Source organism: Balaenoptera musculus, chromosome 7 (assembly GCF_009873245.2).
Source record: "Balaenoptera musculus isolate JJ_BM4_2016_0621 chromosome 7, mBalMus1.pri.v3, whole genome shotgun sequence".
NCBI classification, from domain to species: Eukaryota; Metazoa; Chordata; class Mammalia; order Artiodactyla; family Balaenopteridae; genus Balaenoptera; species Balaenoptera musculus.
This window is the reverse complement of record NC_045791.1, coordinates 73801676-73824326: the sequence shown is the minus strand read 5'-3', so window position 1 is coordinate 73824326 and position 22651 is coordinate 73801676. Positions and strand designations below refer to the sequence as shown.

Sequence of the window (22651 nt, the reverse complement as noted above, 5' to 3'; positions counted from 1 at the left end):
AGCATGGTGGGCACTCCTCAAACTTCAGGTCTGAGCATATGTTATAGTCCATCAGAAAGCACTTCCTTAGGGTTTGACATAAATACACTACCATGTGTAAAATAGATATCTAGTGGGAACCTGCTGTATAGCACAGGGAGCTCAGCTTGGTGCTCTGTGATGGCCTAGATGGGTGGGATGGGGGGGGAGGGAGGTCCAAGAGGGAGGGGATATGTGTATGTGTATAGCTGATTCACTTCGCTGTGCAGCAGAAAACTAATACAACATTGTAAAGCAGTTATTTGCTTTACAAATAATTGAAAAGTGAGGGCTATCTGTTGAAGCCCTCACTCCACCTTGTTAACCTCTCTTACAACTTTGCTTATTAACTTCAAAACATTAATCACATTCTGTAATTATTTCATTTCCTTCCTTTTTGTCTCTCTCCTCCACTCTAATACAAACACCAAGAGGCCTTGGTGACCTTGTTTGCTGTCATCCTTTTTTCCTTAGTTTCTGTCAGTGTCTGGCACCTAAGAGGCCCTCAAATGCTGCCACAGAAATTCCAAAAATCATGCTGCTTTAATCTATTACACGTTCATGGAATCTAACCCAAACTTCTAAGCTACTGTTTATTGCAGTTTTCTTTAATACTTGAACAGTTTTATTGCACAAACACATTGAAGAACAATAGATTCAAGGTGAGAAAGATCATTAGGAAAAGTGATATTTTAAAACGAATCATTTTCCCCCAGGTGTAGATGCCTGACCCATCACTAATCTGGCCATTTGTTCAGAATACTTTTATTCCTAGCACACTGAGAATGGGCATATTGCTGCATGCTTGAAGGGCACTTAACAACCTTCTATGTTGTTTAGTTTATTGTTTCTTTAATTAAATAGGCCTTAAAAAAAAAAAAAAAAACCTTCTCTGTCCAGCTCACTATTTTACATGCTATAAGAGACCAATAAATAGAAGTCCGAGTTGCCCCTCACTCCTAAAAGTCAAAATATAGATAGATTAGCAACATACCAAGAAGGATAAATAATTTGTTTCCAACTAAGTATTTGGGAAGAAGGGGGAGAGTGTTTAAGTTGGGTACCGGCAAATCAAAGGGAGGGCCTGGTTACTTACTGTGAGTTGCTCTGTACCACCACGGGTTCCAGAAACTGCCCAGTCCTTAATGTTTAATCTTCACAGTGACCCTTTGGCACAGATACTGCTGTTATCCCATTACACAGAGATGAAAACTAAGGCTCTGAGAGGTTAAATAACTTGCCCAAGGTCTCCCAGCTAGCAATGGGCTGAGTTGAGAGTCAGAGCCAGGCCACCTGGCTCTCATGCTTAGCTAGCTGCTTTCTCTTTGGCCTATTTCTCTATTTTTGTAGAAGTTTGAAAACATCAACACATTTCTCAAGGAAAGTTTTCTTGAAGAGCTGTGGCTGATTCTTAAGTATTTAAATCAGATGGAATAATTTTTTCCCCTCAATTTTCCTCATATCATTATGATAAAAGGCAGAAGATGGCATTTGAGTTGAAGTCTGAGTAGTATATGCTGCCCATCAAAGTCATGTTTTTGAACTCAGTTAAAAGATAGAAGTTAAAAAAGCATTACCTGAAGTTTATAAACTAGTTAATATCTAAGATTAAACTATTGAATTTCCAATTGTTATATATAAACTCAGATGTTGTACAAGGCAGTTGGTATTTCCGTTTACACTGATTTACGAATTTAACCCACAACTGCTCTTATTAAAGATCCAAGTTTATTAAAATCCAAAATTATCTTGAAAACAGTGGAGCAGGTATAAAGCACAACTTATCAATAAAGACCATTTAGTGTTCCAAGATCCCATAGTAAAGAGTAGCCATCAGTTAAATAAACCAGTTTACTGAATACCAAAGAATCAGCCCAGGTTTGATTTACAGTAGCTGATAGAGATTCACTAAGTCATGAATTTTATTATTTTGTACACACACACACACAGACATTTTCCCCCAAATACAGATATCCACAGCTTAGCGTTTTTGTCATTCTAGCTTTTTCCTTCGTGCTTAGCAAATTACCAGAAAGAAAAGGAGATTCCATGGAATGATTTGGAGCAATGGAATTTTTCCCAAGGAACGATTTCTCATGGGACCCTAAGGGAAGGGACACAGATCCAACCTGAGAACAACTGGGGCTAGAAGCACAGTTTCTCTCTTTCTTTCTCACCTCTACCAGTGGACAGTCTGTCTCCTCACACAAACTTCAGGATGTGCCTGGTTCTGGGGCTCATAAAGACATCAACCTCATTTACCTAATGTTAAATTAAACATCATGGGAAAAGCTACTCTTTTTTTAAAAATTTTGTCATATTGGAGTATAGTTGATTAACAATGTTGTGTTAGTTTCGGGTGTACAGCAAAGTGATTCAGTTATACATATACATGTATCTATTCTTTCTCAAATTCTTTTCCCATTTAGGTTATTACAGAGTATTGAGCAGAGTTCCCTGTGCTGTATAGTAAGTCCTTGTTGGTTATCTACTTGAAATATAGCAGTGTGTACACGTCATTCCCAAACTCTCAGTCTATCCCTCCTCCCCCACCCTTCCCCACCAGTAACCATAAGTTCATTCTCTTAAGTCTGTGAGACTGTTTCTGTTTTGTAAATAAGTTCATTTGTATCATTTTTTAATAGATTTCACATGTAAGTGATATCATACGATATTTGTCTGACTTACTTCACTTAGAATGATAATCTCCAGCTCCATACATGTTGCTGCAAATGGCATTATTTCATTCTTTTTAGTGGCTGAGTAATATTCTAGTGTATATATGTACTGCATTCATCTGTTGATGGTCATTTAGGTTGCTTCCATGTCTTGGCTTTTGTAAACAGTGCTGCAGTGAACATTGGGGTGCATGTATACTTTCAAACCATGTTTTTCTCTGGATATATGCCTAGGAGTGTGATTGCTGGACCATATGGTAGCTCTATTTTTAGTTTTTTAAGTAACCTCCATACTGTTCTCCATAGTGGCTGTATCAATTTACATTGCCACCAACAGTGCAGGAGGGTTCCTTTTTCTCCACACCCTCTCCAGTATTTATTGTTTGTAGATTTTTTGATGATGGCCATTCTGACTGGTGTGAGGTGATATCTCATTGTAGTTTTGATTTGCATTTCTCTAATAATTAGCAATGTTGAATATTTTTTCATGTGCCTCTTGGCTATCTGTATGCCTTCTTTGGAGAAATGTCTATTTAGGTCTTCTGCCCATTTTTTGATTGGGTTGTTTGTTTTTATGATATTGAGCCACATGAGCTCTTTGTAAATTTTGGAGACTAATCCTTTGTCAGTCACATCATTTGCAAATATTTTCTCCCATTCTGTGGGTTGTCTTTTTGTTTTATGGTTTCCTTTGCTGTGCAAAACTTTTGAATTTAATTAGGTCCCACTGGTTTATTTTTGTTCTTATTTCCATTACTCTGGGAGACAAATTGAAAAAGATCTTGCTGTGATTTATGTCAGAGAGTGTCCTGCCTATGTTTTCCACTAAGAGTTTTATAGTATCTGGTATTACATTTAGATCTTTAATCCATTGTGAGTTTATTGTTGCATATGGTATTAAAGTGTTCTAATTTCATTTTTTACATGTAGCCGTCCAGTTTTCCCAGCAGCATTTATTGAAGAGACTGTCTTTTCTCCATTGTATAGTCTTGCCTCCTTTATCGTAGATTGACCATAGGTGTGTGAGTTTATTTCTGGGCTTTCTATCCTGTTCCATTGATCTATTTGTTTTTGTTTCAGTACCACACTGTTTTTGATGCCTGTAGCTTTGTAGTATAGTCTGAGCCAGGGAGCCTGATTCCTCCAGCTCTGTTTTTCTTTCTCAAGATTGCTTTGGTTATTCCAGGTCTTTTGTGGGGTATTGTGTATTTTGGGGTCATGAGAAAAGCTACTCACTCTTAAAGTGACTTTTTTTTTTTTTTTTTTTTTTTTTTTTTTTTTTTCACACACACACACACTGTATTTTATTTTTACAAGACATAAATAGACTGACACCAAGCATTGTACATGGATGACCACAACAAAAGCAACAATGATTGCAATTACCAAACATGAAACACACTCATACTATGTCATAATATTGACATTCAGTCCAGTAATCCTCCACTGTAACAGCTCCTTTACTTTGCAGTGAAAATTGATTTGTATATTCTTTGCCTCTGAGTCCTTGTGGGATTTTTTTTTTTTTTTTTTTAAATTCAGACAGAAAGTCACAAACATTATACTCATCCTCATCAGTTCACTCAGTCCCATGTAAAGTGACTTTTAAAGTGGCCACAATGCCATTGTAAATCTACCTAGAGTTAGCATCATACATTCTAGATGTGTTTGCCTAAGATTCATCTTATCTGAACTATGGGGCACTACATGGTGACTCAGAGTCATCAACAGGGAGAGCGCTACAAAGCAGGAAGGGGACAGGAAGGAGTGAACGAGAGGGCCTGGCGATGCTGTGGCCACCACCCTGTGCTGACCATGGCTCACAGAGGCAAAGGTGTGACTCACAGAGCAGGAGCAGCTGTGAAACAGGACCCAGTTAATATCTCCTGTCATTTTGTATTTTGTGTTTTCCATAAGGCCCTTATTAACCATGAGAAACAAAAACGTATTTGATTGTCCCCATCACATTTCTTATAAAATTGTTGTTAGGTTAGAGGGAACTTTTATCCCTATTGCCACTTTTCTTAGGTGTTGAAATGAACTCTTCTCTTTACTCTCTATGACATAATCTTTCCCACATAAGGAATAGATCATCCCATTGCTTAGAGTCAGAGATTTACTGGGCTGTGCTTACAAGTCAGCAAGGCCAGGGTATTAAATGGCTCTCTGGGACCTGTCTGTAGGGTCTCCTCTACTTTCTCTGTTCCCATCTATTATTGTGACTGGCCAATGGGCTTAGATCTGGCTGGAGACGTTAGCATGTAGGATGTGCTTGCAGACCTCTCTCGCTCCTGCAGGCAGGTCCACCCCCCCACCTGGCCCCAGGCTCAAGATGCATTTTGTAATTCAGCTTTACTAGAGTAATACTTGGGAAGTTATTGGACAAGTGCTCTGCCAGTTAATAAAGTTGACATTTTGTTCCAACTATGCTTTCCGTCAGTTAAAACCTGGAGAGAAGAAAGGGTTAAGTCTTCCCTTAACATCCATCACTGGGCTATCCCCATGTGGCCTTTTAAATTTATAACCAAAATTAAATAAAATTTAAAATTCAACCCCTCAGTCCCACCAGCTATGTTTTAGGTGTTTAATAGCTAAATATGGCTACCATATTGGAAAGCACAGATATAAAATATTTCCATCACTGGAGAAAGTCCTATTGGACAGCACTGCCCAAGTGGATTTTTATATCCTACTTTTAAATAGTGCTTTCACCAGTATAGCTGATTTGATTCTAACTCTACAAGGTAGACAAAGCAGGCATTATTGTTTTACAAATATTTTCCAGTTGTTCTCTGGATAAAAAACAGGTCTAAAGTTAAATGAATTGTTGAAGGTCACACAGCACATTAAGAGATAAAACCTAAGTCTTCCTAAGTTCCTCATTGCCTCTCTTCATATCTGTGCAACAATTACAATGAATATTTTCATGTGCAGATACCCAGATTCAATTCATGAGGCTTTTACATAAGTGGATAGCCAGGGCATGTGATCCAGGTTTCATGGATTCCTTAATTTGTGTTCTTCAGCTGTTTGTGTATGACATTGCATTCTGGTGGGAGTTCACCCATGTGTTCTTGCATACAGATTGAGGCGTGGCCTTGGATTGAGAATAGATTCTAAAAGGGGAGGAGAAATTTAACTCTCAGGACGTTAGACATCAGCAGAAGGGTATTTTGTTCACATGCTGCCTAGAAGCCACTGGATCCCTACAATTACATTAAGACCTTTTCTTGTAGATTTTGTGGACTCTTAACAACATTATACTCATTGGTCAATTAAAATATAAACCTGGTAGCGTTCGCCCAGAGAACTTCACGTAGACTAATTTAAAATTCCTTTCCTCTTTTTGTCTTCCACATCTAATTTTACTGAATTAATTGACTAGGCAAAGTATAGCTATTCTTGAAGTAAGAATGTTAACACAAACTTAGAACATTGCCTTCCTTTTAGAGCAGGCCTTCATTTGCTGACCTAGTATCATCTGCACAGCATTCACTGGCAGGAATTTCAGCTTCAGAACTCAATCAATATGCATATGTAAAGTCTTGTATTAACCTGCTTCTTTTATATTTAGGTGTTTTCATTCATGGACTATTTCTGGATGGAGCTTCCTGGAATAGAAAGATCAAGAAACTTGCAGAATCACATCCCAAAGTTCTTTATGATACAGTGCCTGTGGTTAGTATTTTCTAATGATATATACATGGGGGGCTATTTTATACAAGGACATACACATATACAGTCAACCCTTGTTATTCACAGTAGTTGTGTTCTGTAAACTTGCTTCCAACATTGAATTAGTGAATACTGAACTCCTAGGCGAAATACAAGGTTAAGCTTCTGTGATCCTATGGTCACATTTTTGTTACTTGATCAACATATAACCTTGTTTTATTTGTGTTTCTGTTTAAAGATACCTTACGTAATATATACTGTTGGTTCATTAACACTGAACTCACGCACTGTAACTCATGCCCGAACAAAGCTTATAGTGTTTTCTCTATAAGGCGTATCTCAGCCGTCTTGCATTTAGGAACAGTAGACAGCACCTCAGCACTACACTCAGGGGCCGTTTTAAACGGCAAAATCACCAACAAAAAACACAAAAATGCAAAAACCTTGGCATTAAATAAACCGTCAAAAGGATACTTGTTTATAGTTATGAGAATTGAAACGAGAAGGCAGAATGTCACCAGGTTCAATCTCAGTTGGGAACATGGTTGCTGGTGACTCATTTGTTGCTGCTCTGAGAATGCCTGTGAATGACTATGAAAGTGTAGAATATTGACGTTAGGATTAGGACTAAATTTTAGTGATAGGCAAATTTGCAAATACAGAATCCAGGAATAATGAGGATTGACTGTATACATATATCCACATCCACACACATACATATGTTTATGATTTTTTTTTTCTTACATATACCTTGACCTAAAAATGTGAAACTTGCAGATTAAAAGATTATTATATGAAAACCATACACATAAAAAAATTTTTCTAGGCACCCGTCTTCAGCATGGGCATACTAAGCTATATAAATACTAAGTTTCTGTTAACTGCATCATGAGAAGATGACTAGATAGATTTTCACACAATTTGAAGGGGTGGTCTGGGATAGTGATAAAATATAGGCTGAATTTTACATGAATTCTGTTTGTGGGACACTGGGAGCTACTCAAAGGCAATAATCCTTCAGAGCAGCTCTAACAGGTACAGTGAGGGACCAGCTGACAGCCAATTGCAAGAAACCTACCATATATACCAAGATACTGTGGGCAGAGAAAGTTTCACATATGGGACCCAAATTGAAAGTCACAAGGGCAAATGTTTGCAATTTCAGAAGTTGATTTGGATCAATTTTTTTTTTTCACATGGAAACTCTTAAGTTTGCGGTGAATAGAAGGATTTTATAAGTGGATAATTCTCCCAAACAAGGAAGTCACTTAGTAAGAAAAATTCTCATTAAAAAAATCCACTTAGTTGAAATACGTCCAACTTGAGGGTTGCAAGTCCTTGTATTTAATGATATCTGAAAAACTGCTTTATGGATCTCCAGTTATGTGGGAGAGAGACTAGCACCCTTATTAATTAGCTCCTTCGTACAATTTGTGCTGAAACCTGAGAAACCAGAAAAAGGGCTCCAAACAGTGGGGCTGTCAAGACTTATCACCTCAAGTATTGCTATTATTACTACTGGAAAAAGGAATTCGAGTTTTAAAAACATTGTTTCACCTTTCTGATGACAGTTTGTCCTTTACTCTTATATTCAGAGATCAACTTGCCCTAAAATCTTATTGAGCTTGGTGAGGTTCAACTATGCTTAACATTCTAGGAACTTGGCTAATGACTCTCTAAGAATAATGTGCTTGTAGTGTGTTATAAAGGCAACTATGTTTTAAACAGCACAATATACGTAATAGGCCCTTTAAAATAGCCACGTAACATGGGGAGGCGATCTAGTTCTACAATCACTGATAAAAATCCTTTCAGAATATTTTGGGATTGGCCTTTAATAAAGCAACATGATTTTGAGTATATCAGTGGTGGCAGATAAACAAAGCTTTGAAAGTATACCTGATTTTATTATTATTGTAAGCACCGAAGGTCATCCTCAGGTAGGTATGGTAGGAAGATGATGAATAGATGGGTAGGATGCTTTTTCAGAGAGCAGGTGAAAATGCCTCTTTTCTCATTTAGCTTCGTATATACTGGCTCTGAAGATAGCTCTGGGAGCTCTAAAAAAAAAATGTTTTGAGCAATGGCAGCACTGCTGACAAAAATACAATCGATTTAGCCCATAGAGATCTGCAGACATAACTAAAACTTTAGGCCACCAATTCCATATTAGGTTCAAATATATGAAAATATAACAACAGCCTTGACTTAAATTTTGTCTACTTTCTTTCTTCTAGATGTGGCTAAAGCCTTGTAAGAGGGTAGATATACCAGAACGACCAAGTTATACTGCCCCATTGTATAAGACAAGTGAGCGGAGAGGGACACTGTCCACCACTGGCCATTCTACAAATTTTGTGATTGCCATGACTCTTCCCTCTGACCAACCCAAGGAGCACTGGATTGGACGGGGTGTAGCACTGTTATGTCAACTTAATTCATAATTAGAAGGTGCCATTTCCCTATTCCTATTTCTTGTTAGATGGTTGAGTAGAAATTATATTTTACTTTTTAAAGAAGTTATTTGGTTTAAATCAATTTGACTAGTTAGTTATACTTAATTATAAGTTCATTTATGTGCAAATGCAGCCTATATTTAAAATGACTGATTCATACTTCAGTGTAAGAAATCTAACATAAAGACTAAACAAAACACACTGGTATATTTGCTCTTTTTGAATAACTTTATTTTGGGAGCGTTCCATAAGCATTAGGAACATACATAAAATGACACACCACTGTTGACAAAGAAAAAAAAAAAACAGCATTTGATCATTTCCAGCTTTATAAATTTAAAAAAAAAAGATTCAGTTACAACAAAAAAAAAGTTTAGATGATATTTTAGAAAGTATCACCTTGCAGGACCATAATCACATTTAAGCCACTGACTTACTTACTTACTGTTGTTAATGGAATAAATTCACACTGCATCTACTTACTATAGTATTTCTAAGCATAGTCACAGCTGATTGAATGCAATGTGATATACACCAAAAGTCATATGGATGTCACACAGTGACAGCATTGTACAAGTAACATTAATGACCTCCAACAAACACATGTTAAATTAGACTGGTCAAGCTAAATGGAATGTTGGAGCCAGAGAAATGTAGTGGAATTCAGATTGTCTAGTAAGACTTGAAACTATACATTAGGATGATGTAAAAACTAAATACTGGTGGAGCCCTAAACAAAATACTAGCAGCAACTGTTACAGCCCTCTTAAAAGTTTAAAGAAATCTAGCAAATAAAGAAAGATAATAAGCAGTTTTGAGAGGATATAAAACTTTTATATACTTCAGCATAACCTATTTGCTTTAAATCAGGCATTTCTTTTTAAGTCTGGGAGTATATTCCAGCTGTTGCTGTTCATAAAAGTTTTAAAAATAAGCAGATTTAATGCTGGAATGCAGAATTCTCCTTGGGCATAAAAACCCCAAAATGAACTATAAATATATCATCTTGGTTCAGAAAGCAAGATATTTAAATCACTTGAAGTTGGCAGTACTAAATAAGATATCAGCACCTTTTAGCTAGGTTGCTTGAGGGGCCAAGCAGTGAGATGAGGACTGTCCTAATTCAGTGCCCAATGCTGAAAGTAATCTACGTATAAAAACGCCTACTTGTCACAGGAGGGAGGCCATGGAGAGAGCCAGAAATAATTTTTCAAATTCAGGCATAAATTAAGGAAATAATAACATCTAATAAGCTCCCTTGCTTACAGCATAAAGAAGAAACACTGGCAATACTCTTAATACCTGAACGCATGTGCTGCTTTCAGTTTTGTTTTTTGTTTTAAAGGTCATGGAGTAAGAGGAAAGGGACTGGGGAAAGGAGGAGGACTAAACGGATACATTTCAAATGGAATGGAACGAGTTTGGCTCTTAAATATCTGAACAATAAGATTTTTAAAGCAGCCACACAGGTAGCCAAGCAGATTAAAACAAACAAAGCTGCCTGCACGTAGTTCAAATACAGTTTACCTGGCATAAATGAAGACCATGTGGCACACAGAGAGCTACATGCATATGATTAATACTACAAATTATTAGGTCAAAATTCAGGATGAACATGGCTTGCACTTCTCACAAATCATTCACAATTTATGGCAGGAGAACAGGGCACCTAAAAAAAAAAGAGACTAATCCCTATCAGGCACCAACAGCATATCTTGGCACAAAATGGTCAAGTGATTTCAGCTGAGTTACTGAACTTAAATGCATCTTCCAAGTTAGTTACCTGGTACCATGACAGCCATGGCATCAACGGAGATCATCCTCATATCCGTTTTGACACTCCACGTACAGATGATGGACACGGTAAACCTGCCGCCTTACAACGTTACCGCCAGCCACAGCATGTGCTCTAGGTTCCAATGCCAAACTGGTAGAGCACTGCGTACATTTAAAACTTAAATTTCCCAAATAACTAAAGGAAATCTGAACATTTAGACCATGTTTGGGTTCTTCATTTCGCTGACATTTTCTAAAGGGTTACAATTTTAAGGAAAAAACATTTTACCACATGCTCCAACCCCTTACCCCCACCAAAAAACCCAAAACAAAAACAAAAGTTAAAAAAAAAAAACCCAAACACCAAGTATAATATTAATACAAAGAACCATTATGAATCTTTCATTAAACTGAAGCTCACACAAATGTACAATCACAAATTTCAGTAGTTTAGGCTGCAAGTTTAGATCCTATGCAAATATATACAAAAATAGTAACTCTAGATTCAAGAATAAGGGCTTTTCCCAATGCTAAATCCATATCCTAATGCAGCCTGAGCTTTTCTCTAGGTGCTATAGTCTACTTTCTGCAGATTCAAAGCTGTGTCAAGTTGATCCCTATTACCACATGTATATATGGGGCTGAATTAAAGGACACTACAATTCACTTTTTAGCACAAAGAAAAGTCTGCCCAAAGTCCATTTAAAATACTTATAAAGTTTAAGTGATTTTTTTTGGTTCAATTTCTATTTCTGCATAGCCACAGAAGTTTCTACTAATAAAGAGACTACTTTAGTGTTTTATATGATTATTTTTTTAAAAAGTCTTAATCAAACCTATATCAACATTGGTTCACGGAGTCCCGTTTTCTCCTTTCTTCATCACAAGCTTTATATTTCTAAAAGACCCCTTCATGCAGGGAAAACAGTACTGAGCACCGGTCTTTGTGGTCAGGCTCAAATCTACGAACTTCTAAGCAGTGCAAAAGCCACTGACTTTTCTTTGAGCAATGTGCTTACAGTACGAGGAACAGATGCAAAGCTGCATGGTAACATTCTTGTCATCAGCAGTGATTGCTGGGAATGGTCAAAACTGGAGGTCAAACACAATTTTGTCTTCATAGAGGGCAATTACCAGCATGATGGCAAATCCAAACAGCAATCCTAAATTCTGAAGAATGAATTGCCCCACTGGACAGAAGCCATGTTCTTCATTGTCACCATCACCATGCAACATTTCTGGAAGCTAAAAAATATTTTTTAAATGTTTTAAAGCAATTTTGTATAATATTCTGCTCATTTTTTTTTTTACATTTTCCTAGTTAAGAAAACTAGTGACTAAAGCACAACTACTAATAACTATTTTATTGAAACAATGTTAACCATAACACATATTAGTCAAACACTAAGAAATTTTATGCTCTAGCTGTGTACTAAGTAAACACTGTATCTGTACCCTCCTCATCCCCCAACAAATGCACATAATATATGTATTAGTCACTTTTTTAAAGTTACTGTCCACTGACATTTATGCTAAAGTATAAGACAAGTTACTGTTGCAAATAAGACTCTCAGAAAAGAACACCACAATTCCCACATTTACTGATATGTCTTAAGCTCACTGAGAAAGTAAGATTCCTTTGGGGGATATTTCATTCAAAACTGTATCATTTCTTCACCCTTTTCCATCTAAAATTCTCGTTTCCAACTGCACATTTCATCAAGGGTACACATTAACAGACAATTCCAAAATTGGTATCTCTATGCCCTTAGAAGCCATTATTTTCCTTCCGACAATAGACACAGAAAATAGTATATCAAGGCTACACAACAGAACTACTACCAAGTTATGTACGCTGCCTTCACAGTGTACTCTATTCTCATAAGTGATAAAATTTTTAAAATTTTAAAGTTTCCAATATCTTTAAAGGCACAGTGCATTGAAAAGTACAGCTCAACTTCTAAAGCACAAGCATATATTACATTTAAAAATAATCCAGGGACTTCCCTGGTGGTGCAGTGGTTAATAATCTGCCTGCCAATGCAGGGGACACGGGTTTGAGCCCTCGTCCGGAAAGATCCCACATGTTGCAGAGCAACTAAGCCCGTGCACCACAACTACTGAGCCTGTGCTCTAGAGCCCGCTAGCTACAACTACTGAGCCCTCATGCCACAACAAGTGAAGCCCGCACACCTAGGGCCTGTGCTCCTCAACAAAAGAAGCCACCACAATGAGAAGCCCGCGCACCACCATGAAGAATAGACCCGGCTTGCCGCAACTAGAGAAAACCCGCACGCAACCAAGACCCAATCCAGCCAAAAATAAATAAATAAAATTTATTAAAAAAAAAAAAAAGACATAGTTCAGGGACTTCCCTGATGGCGCAGTGGTTAAGAATCCGCCTACCAATGCAGGGGACACGGGTTCGATCCCTGGTCCGGGAAGATCCCACATGCCGTGGAACAACTAAGCCTGTGCACCACAACTACTGAGCCTGAGCTCTAAAGCCCGCGAGCCACAACTACTGAAGCCCGCATGCTGCAACTACTGAAGCCCACGCACCTAGAGCCCGTGCTCTGCAGCAAGAGAAGCCACTGCAATAAGCCCGCGCACCACAACGAAGAGTAGCCCCCGCTCACCACAACCAGAGAAAGCCCGCGCACAGCAATGAAGACCCAACACAGCCAAAATAATAAATTTTAAAAAATTAAAAAAATAAATCCATAGTTCAAAGTATAAAACTTAAATCTTTAACGTGTCTAAGTAAAAGATTTGCTGAAGACGGAATGTATGTGATTATAAATTCTTCCCACCCAAACCTAATCAAAATTGCAAAAGAACTATTTCCAATTTTCACATTCACTTTTCTGGTTTCTTTTTCAAGTTTGCAGTGACTATCTACAGAAAGATGACATTGATACGCTACTCTCTATTTGACACTAAGCTTTACTCCAAACAATATCTTGGTGCTTTGGGGTTTAGGGACGAGAAATGTAGCGTTAAGTACATAATGCCTGCCTAGGAAGAAACGCCATTAATCATTGTTAAATAATGAGTACAATTAATCCAACTACCATGCTCTGACAGTGCTACAGTATATTTAACAATCTCCTGAGGGTCCTATTTAAGAAGTACTTCATGCTCGTCATCTATTCTGTTCAGAAGTCTATGGCAGTAGTGTACGCTAATGGAGGTTACTGTTCTTATCCAGCAGAATTAAGTAGTTGTGACAGAGACCATTACAAATGTCAAAGCTGAATAATTGTGACAGAGACTATATGGTCGACAAGCTTAAATATTTACTATCTGTCCCTTGCCAACCCCTGGATTAAGACTAAAACTGGCAAGTTCCTACCTATGGTTTTAGTAAGAAGACTATTTTATTACGTTTTTCCCCAAGTTTTTATTGTTACAAAAACTTTCAGTTCTAACTTTCCTTAATATTTAAGCATAAACATTGTATGTTTCACAGAAATATCCCCTCTAGATATGTGCGCATACCAGCAAGAAGAGGCACCATAGTGCCTTCCGCACATTCAATTCTATCCTGAAAGCCAACACCAATATTGTCTGTCATAACCACAGCTAAGAGCCAGCCAGTACCTATCTCTATGACCACAGTTGTTAACGTGCAACAATGTTCCAGATTGGTTGATAAACAGGTGCTATCCAAAGCCCCCGAAAAACCAGATGCTTCCAACTGGGTATCCTAAAGGTACTAAAACTTCTGGTACTGTTGCTATCTTACTGAATGACTATATATCAGTAAAAACTTCCCCCTTATAGCCAAAGTGGTCTTTCTAAAATAAAAATGAGATAATGTCATTGTTGCTTAAACCTTTTAATGGTCCCCCAAAATTGACAAGATAAGCTTTAATCTTTTTAGCATGGCATGTTGTGTGACTCATCCGATCCGATCACCAACTACCTAATTAATGACACTGTAGATATATTATCTATTTCCTAAATGAACCCTAAAATATATGTGGATAGTTTGTCCCCGTCTTCTAGAATATTTAGGTGTTTCCAATTGTGACATTATAACTACTCTGCAAAGAACATTTTCATATGGTTTTATTTTTATTTATTTGTTTGCTTGTTTTATTAGCAGTAATCATTTTACTTTATTTCCTCAGAATACAGTCCCAGGAGTAGACTCACTGGTCAAAGAATGATGCTATTTATTATTCTATTTTCTTATATGCCCTTTCCTCTTGCTTCCGATAAACTCTTTTACCTTCTTTAAGACTTGGCTCAAATTTCCTATTCCAGAAAAACTTCCCTAATTTTATTACCCAATTTTTTAGCCAGCCTCCCTCTGTAGTTCCACAAACACGTTGCACCGCTCTATCATAACACGTATCCAAAGAATTATAATTAATGGCTGCTTTTCTTCTTCATTAGAATATAAATCCATACTGTGATGACTCTCTGGTTCTTTTTACACTTTTAGCTAATATAAGAATTAGCTCATTCATTCTTCATTCAACTAACTATGAACTACATCTCCAGCAGTAAATGAAATATGACAAAAACGCCTGCCTTCCCAGAACTGATATTATAGTGGGACACACAATGAGCTCAATAAATAAAATGTTTAATGTGTTATTAGTAGACTGAGATACAAGTGCAAAGAAAAAAAAGTAAAGTAGGAATAGAGGATGTGAAATGTTGGTGTAGAGACGGAAATTTTAGATAGGATGCCTCAAGAAGTGAAGGAGCTAGCCAGGAGAATGTCTGCGAGATATTCCACAGGAGTGGCCAGCGGGAACCAGGGCCCTGAGGCAGAGTGTGCCTCGTAGAGGAGCGGGAGAGGAGGTGAGGTAAGGTTAGGGAAGTTAGGGATGGAAAGGGAGAAGAAATGCTCAGGAAGATTAAAAACCTTGAAGGTCAAAAGAAGAACTTTGTGCTTCTACTCTGAATGAGATGGAAAACCACTGAGGGATTTGAAGCTCACAAGTGACATGATCTAATCTTACAAGGATCACACAAAAAATAATCTCCCAAGGTGTGTTGTAGATATAGAGTGTGGTGGACAGGGCAAGGGCAGAAGCAGGGAGAACAGTTAGAAAGAGAAAGATGATGGTGGCTGGAATGAGAGTGGAGTGGAGGTGAAGAGGAGATGGAGCCCTCAGCAGATGTGGGAAGGACAGAAAGAGGGGAGTCAAAGAATGATACTCAGGGTTTTGATCTGAGCAACCAGAAGAATAAAGTTATTATTAATAGATGTGGGATTCTATAGGTGGTACTGGTGCAAGGAGCAGGGTTGGCAAATATCAAGAGCTAGTTTCTGAACATATTAAGTTGGCAACACCTTTTAGATATTCAGGTAAGCAGGTAGACAGGCTAATCTGGAGTTAAGGAAAAGGCCTGGGCTAAAGATGTGAACTTAGGAATTATCAGCCAATAAATATTTAAAGCCATGAGACTAGATAAGATTACTTAGAGGCCTTTCACCAACATTCAGAGGTAAGGGAAGAGAAGAAGATCCAGCAAAAGACTAATAAGAAAGCTAGAAAGGTGGGAAGCCAGGAAATGGTGGTGATACAGAAGCCAACGGACCAGGAGGCATTCCAAAGAGAAGAGAATGATCAACAGCCAAATGCTGCTGTTAGGACAAGTGAAATGAAGATGGGCAGGGTAAGTGACCAGTGGACTGAGCAATGTCGTGGTCAATGGTAGATCTGACAAAGTAACATGGCAGAGCAGTCAGGGAGAAAACCTGATGAGCTAGACTCATGAGAGAAGAGAATTAAAAAACAAGAAAGGGTGATTTGCTATAACAGGGAAGGAGAGTAATAAATAGGGTGGTAGCTAAAACTGAAACTGGAGTTTAAAAAGATCCTTTTCCCCTACCGTTTTAAGATGGGAAAAGTAACGAGGTTTATACGTTGATAGAAATGATCCAGCAGAGAGGGAAAAACAAATGATGCAGGAAAAAGAGGGGGAAATTTAAGGGAGTTAGTGAAAGAGGGGATAGAGAAGGTCTAGGGAACAGTTTGAAAGAGCTGGCTCTAGCTAGGAACAGAAACTGCTTCATAGTAAAAAGAACGACGTTAAACAGGCATCGATACAGGGAAATGAGTAGAAATGGTGAGGAGAGCTGGTTGGAACTGGTCTTGGTGGCTTCGGTGCTCTCCATGGAATAGGAAGCAAGGTCATCAGCTGAGCATGAGGACAATAAATGAGGTATTAGAGGCCTAAGGAGAGAGGGGGAAAATGGCTGCCTCTAGGTACAAAATATAAATAATTTTTATTTTTTCTTATTTTCTCAACTTTCTATAATAAATAGTCATTAAAAATTTAGGTTATATAATTTGATATGAGACTATCTAACAGATCCCACCAGAAAGAAAAGTGAATACAATATCTAGTTAAAAACAAAGTAACCAAATTGTTAGTTCTGCAAACGCACTGCCTGACATATTTAGGATATTAAAGTAAAATTAAAATAAAACTAATTGTTGGGGCTTCCCTGGTGGCGCAGTGGTTGAGAATCTGCCTGCCAATGCAGGGGACACGGGTTTGAGCCCTGGTCTGGGAAGATCCCACATGCCGTGGAGCGACTAGGCCCGTGAGCCACAACTACTGAGCCTGCGCGTCTGGAGCCTGTGCTCCGCAACAAGAGAGGCCGCGATAGTGAGAGGCCCGCGCACCGCAATGAAGAGTGGCCCCCACTTGCCGCAACTAGAGAAAGCCCTCGCACAGAAACGAAGACCCAACACAGCCATAAATAAATAAATAAATAAATAAAAATTTAAAAAAACAAACAAAAAAAACCTAATTGTTAGTGTTTAGATTTACTAACTTTAAACTGAAGTTAGAAATAAGGGAAATTACATAAATCCCTTGGAATATACACCATTTCCTGCAGAAGACTGGCTTACCTAAGAGGTATAGTATTTCCTTCTTGTTTGCTATAAAGCAAGCTCGAAGAATTATTTTGTTAACAACAAAAAAAGATTTCCACCCCAATATTACAAAACCTTCAAAGTAGTATAATAATTCTGTAATTATATCTTTAAATACTACTGATGATTACTTTGAGTAGTAATATTATTTGGTCAAAAACCTTTAGGATAACTGGTTTCCAAAGAAGGAATCCTCCTACTTAAATGTCTTTTCTTTATTTAAGATACCACATGTCTTTAAAATGGGTTATATTTATTAGTCTTTCAAACTACATCCAGATTTCTTCCATTTTTGGAAGTTGCATTCCATTTACAGATTTAGTATAACAACAAAAATATAAAATAAGCTGTCTTACCATATCCACCAAGGCTACGTAGAGGAACATGCCTGCAGTGATGGCAAAGATCCAAAGTGTGATGTTATTGGCATACTGACCAACAGCTGTGCCTATGAGCATGCCTATGTAAGCCATCATGGCAGAGAGGAGGTTGTATACAATTGCCTGCTTTACAGTCATGCCTGCTTTAAGAAGAACTGCAAAATCACCTGCAGTTAAGACATAATGTGAGTGTTACAACCACAGGATTTTACACACAAATTCAGGAAAACACCAATAAAAAACAAAATTAAGAATGACATAAAAAAGATATACCTTTATAATGAAATTTCACTTTTTACTTAAACCTTAATACATGCAAAAACTTGGGTGAATCTCAAAGGCATGATGCTGAAAGATAGTCCGAAAGGTTATACGTGATTCCATTTATATGATAGTCTCAAAACGATAAAACTGTCGTGATGGAGAACACTCAGTGGTCGCCAAGGGGCAAGGATAGAAAAGGGATGTGACGATAAAGGGATTGCGTGAGGGGGTTTGTTGAGGTGATGGAACTGTTATCCTTGACGGTGGCAGTGCCGACACAAATCTGTATACGTGTTAAAATTCAAAGAACTGTACATCAAAACGCAAGGTCAATTTTACTGGATCACGTGAAATGAAAATTTTAAAAAACACAAGAAAAACGTAAGAAAAAAAAAGAACTTCACCACTGCTCTTTTTGTGAGCAGCAAATAGAGCTCTCTGCTCTGATCTCTGCCCCTTTTTTCAAAGGGAAATGGGCTAAGAAAGAACAGAGGTAACAGACTCTGTATGCTGTTTATATTTATGTTTTATTTATTCCAAAAGAAAAATTAAATCTTAATTCTGAAAATCCTAAAAATGTAAAAAAAGAATAAAGAGACTTTTCTTACTCATCTGTCTAAAGCTGGAACACTAGGTAAAGAAAGGATTAAATATTGTTTAGAGAGACATTACTAGAAGGGCAAAATGCTGCTAGAACTAATAGTCTTTAAGCTAAAGGGTCGAAAGCAATAGTTTTACTAATTATAACAATTTTTTTGTTTTAATTTTTGTTACTAAATATGCAAATGTCCAATCAATTACTGAACATGCAGTATATGCAAGGTACTATATAGAATACTGAGGTGGGGGGCAGGGGCTTGTTTTTTCCCTTAAGAAGGGATCTTACATGACTAAAAGTACATGATCTGGGTTGTTTTTTTTTTTAAGTTATGATCACAAGGTTCTCATTTATAACAGATCAGTAGAAGTTAACAACAAAGAAATTAGTGCAAGGCATTATTTTCCATGTTTCAATGAATTGCTACAAACTACATCCTGCAACATTATTTGGGAAAGTTAAGATAATACACCTAAGGAGATTATCTACCAATGGCTTCTAAACTGCCATTCTCCAGTTTTCCATCTAATACTATTCTTCCTACATCTTTTCCCTCTGATCCTAAATACTTAATTCTCCTGGTGAGACCTGGATTCAATGTCAGCTTTTACCTCTTCTCTCCCCTATAGTTTTAAGTTCCTCTGGCCCTTCTTCCTCGGCCTCCTCTAAGGAAAGAGTTCCCTAACTTCTTCCTCTGCAAATTTCCTCACCATATTCTCAATAATTCACCCATCAGTTGTGTTAAAGGGACAATTTCATTTAGCAGGCAGTTAGGTAATACAAAATGAGACTACAGAAGTGTCTTTTAGGTTATAAAATACAGTGTTTCCTTTTGTAATTTCAAAATAGGATTTTAAAAGGAGCATTACTGAATACTCAATGAACCCAATATCATAGGTAAAACTCTATCAATTTTGATGCCTTCCCTGATATTACTGCGTAGGAAGATGATTGCATTCATCCCTGAATAACAACCAAACAGCATGAATTAACTAGTCAAGATTCAAGATGAATTATTTAGTTAATACTTTTTAAAATTAAGGTGTAACTTACATACACAATTCCCCCCCCCTTTTTTTTGACCTTGCGTTCTATGAGTTTTGACAAAAGTACATACCATGTAACCATAACCGCCATCAAACTATAGAACTATTTCATCATTACCTGCCCCTGCCCCTGCAAATTTCCTCAGGCCCCTCAATCCTAGGCAATCATTGATCTGCTTTCTGTCCCTACAGTTTTGCCTTTCCCAGAACATCATATAAATTTAATCACACAGTATGTAGTCCTTTGAGTCCACATTTTTTTCACTTAGCATGATGTGTGTAAGATTCATCCATGTTACAATTTATATCAGAAAACCACTGCTTTTTACTGCTAAGTAATATCCCATAGATGAACAATAGCTTATTTACCCATTCAGCAGCTTAAAGACGTTTAGGTTGTTTCCAATTTGGGGCAATTATGAATAAAGCCACTATATACATTCATAAATAGATTTTTTTTGTCAACAAAAGTCTTCATCTGTTGTATGTAGATACCTAGGAGTGGGATTTCTGGCAGCAATTTATGAGAGTTCTGGTTGCTCCCCATCCTTTTCAGCCCACAATGAAAATCCAGCACCTGAATTCTCATGTGTTTATCTGTTATCAGTATAACTTCTTTAGTGAAATGCCTGTTCAAGTCTTTTACCCATTTTTTTTGTTGTTGTTGAATTGTTGGTTTTCTTATTACTGAGTTGAGAGGTCTTTAAATATCCTAAGTTTTTTGTCAGATAAATATTTTCCAAATACTTATTCCCAGACTGTGGCTTGTCTCTTCATTCTTTTAAGTGTCTTTTGTGTAGAGTTTTTACTTTTTATGAAGTGCACTTTCTTACTTTTTTCCTTAGTGGAGCATGCTTTTGGTATTGTATCTAAGAACAACCTGCCTAATCCAAAAAACACAAAGATTTTCTCCTATGTTTTCTTCTAAAAGTCTTTTATATTTAAATTTTTTTCATTTAGATCAATGATCCATTTTGAGTTAATTTTTGTCTGTGGTGGGAGGATTTTTTTGCAAGTAGACATCCAATTATGGCAGCAACATTTGTTGAACAAACTATTCTTTCTACATGGAATTTCCTTTGCATTTTTCTTGGATTCTATACTCTGTTCCACTGATTTATGTGCCTATTCTGTAACCAATATAAATTGTTTTGATTACTGTGGATTTACAGTAAGTCTTAAATTCAACTTTGGTGTACTTTTTCAAAATTCTTCTGGCCATTCCTTTCCCTTTCCGTAAAAATTTTTGGAAAAAACTCATTTATCTCCAAAAAAGCCTGCTGGGATTTTAACTGGGAATGTAATGAATCTATAGAGAGAATTAGTATATTAAAAATACTGAGTCTTCTGGTCCATAAACCTATAATAGATCTTCATTTAGGTTTCCTTTGATTTCTTTTGTTGGCAAATTGTAGTTTTCAGAATACAGATTCTATGTAATTTTGTTAGATTTAACCAAAGTAGTTTGTGTTTTTTGGTGTTACTGTAAACAGTACTTTTTAAAAATTTCAATTTCTAATTGTTCATTGCTAGCATATAAATGACTTTTATATGATGTTCTTGTATCAAGATGAATTATTTCATTTAAAAATCTATCTTTGTCCTAGTCTTATCTCAGGTTATAATTTCTCAAAGTTATCTGCATATTTTTCTACCCTTCCCTTCTCAGTAAGAACCTGTATAAACATTTGAAAAATAAATCAAAAGGAATACCCACAGCTGGAATTTATACTGAATAAGCAAATCTATTCATCTTTTGATAAATCAATATTCTTTCCTTTCTGCTGACAAAGGATATCATTAGCACAAAGAATGAGGTGTGTCTGCCAAAGCTGTTAATGTGATCCAATGTTATAATTATGTCAGTATCTGTTAATGTCAACTCTTGAGACTTTTTTAAGTAAGTATTTTAAGGTTCTTTTTGTCTTAAATAATGCATGTATACACATGTATAAATCTAAACAGTGAATGTTCAGTTTTCCCTGGACAGTTCAGCACATTATGAGTATCTTATTTTTAATTTCTATTTAACTCAGTACACATGAGAGGAAAGGAAAAAATGGGACAGCATTACAGATAGCCTCTCTAAGCAAAGTCTTAATAACATAGCTACATTTGTTTATCAAAATGTTATTTCCTTGAAGTTGAAACATTACTCAATGTCGAGAACAGAGTTTGGATCATCTGCCCTTCTGGATTATCCTCAACCTCACTTCCCCTTTATACATTCTTATACAGGTTTTCTTACAAATTATTTTTCAAATGTTTCAAATACAGCTCCTTACTGAAAGGGTGGAAAAAAGTGGAGAGAATGCAACAGAATAATATTGCAACTTACTTAAATTCAGCTATACAAGTTTGGCAAAAATAGAAGAAAGAGTAGTAATAAATCAGGTAATTTCATCCATTACCACACCCCGCAGCAAACATGAAATGAGAGATATGGGTTTTCTATTTCTTCAGATGGTTTCAATTTCTGCACACCTCTCAGAGTGAACCTCCCTATATTGTTTTAAGGTTTAAAAGTACACATGGTTTTTCATATCACGTTCCTAAACACACATACAAAAAACCCTACCTGGAACACCATTAGGGAAACAGCAATCTGTTCAGAAGAGGAACATCAAATCTTGGAATTACTGACTGGACTGCGGATCAGGATCTCCAAGGTACTACAATGTAATTTACACATAAGTGACCCCTGAACAACGCAGGGGCCCAGTCGAAAAGCTGCATATAACTTATAGTCGGCCCTCCATATCCTCAATTCCACACGTGCAGATTCAACCAACTGCAGATCATGTAGTACTGTAGTATTTACTATAGAAAAAATCTGCGTATAAGTTGAC

At 37.0% G+C, this 22651-nt stretch overlaps 2 protein-coding genes across 4 annotated transcripts in view; one reads left to right on the top strand and one right to left on the bottom strand.

Annotated features, from left to right (window-relative positions):
• DNAH7 (dynein axonemal heavy chain 7) overlaps nt 1-8861 on the top strand; it is a 277143-nt gene extending 268282 nt beyond the window's left edge. Inside the window, 2 exon segments of the mRNA XM_036858189.1 lie at nt 6271-6374; nt 8609-8861. Coding sequence (XP_036714084.1) covers nt 6271-6374; nt 8609-8815 — 311 coding nt within the window. The 3' untranslated portion in view covers nt 8816-8861.
• Nucleotides 8862-9032: 171 nt separating this feature from the next.
• Nucleotides 9033-22651, bottom strand: part of SLC39A10 (solute carrier family 39 member 10) — a 66137-nt gene continuing 52518 nt past the window's right edge. For 2 of the 3 annotated variants that reach the window (XM_036858650.1, XM_036858651.1), the window contains exons 9-10: nt 17871-18061; nt 9033-11848 (exon numbers count right to left, since the gene is read on the bottom strand). In XM_036858650.1, coding sequence (XP_036714545.1) covers nt 11690-11848; nt 17871-18061 — 350 coding nt within the window. In that variant the 3' untranslated portion in view covers nt 9033-11689. The remainder of the gene's footprint in view (nt 11849-17870; nt 18062-22651) is intronic. The other variant, XM_036858652.1, reaches the window with a different exon arrangement.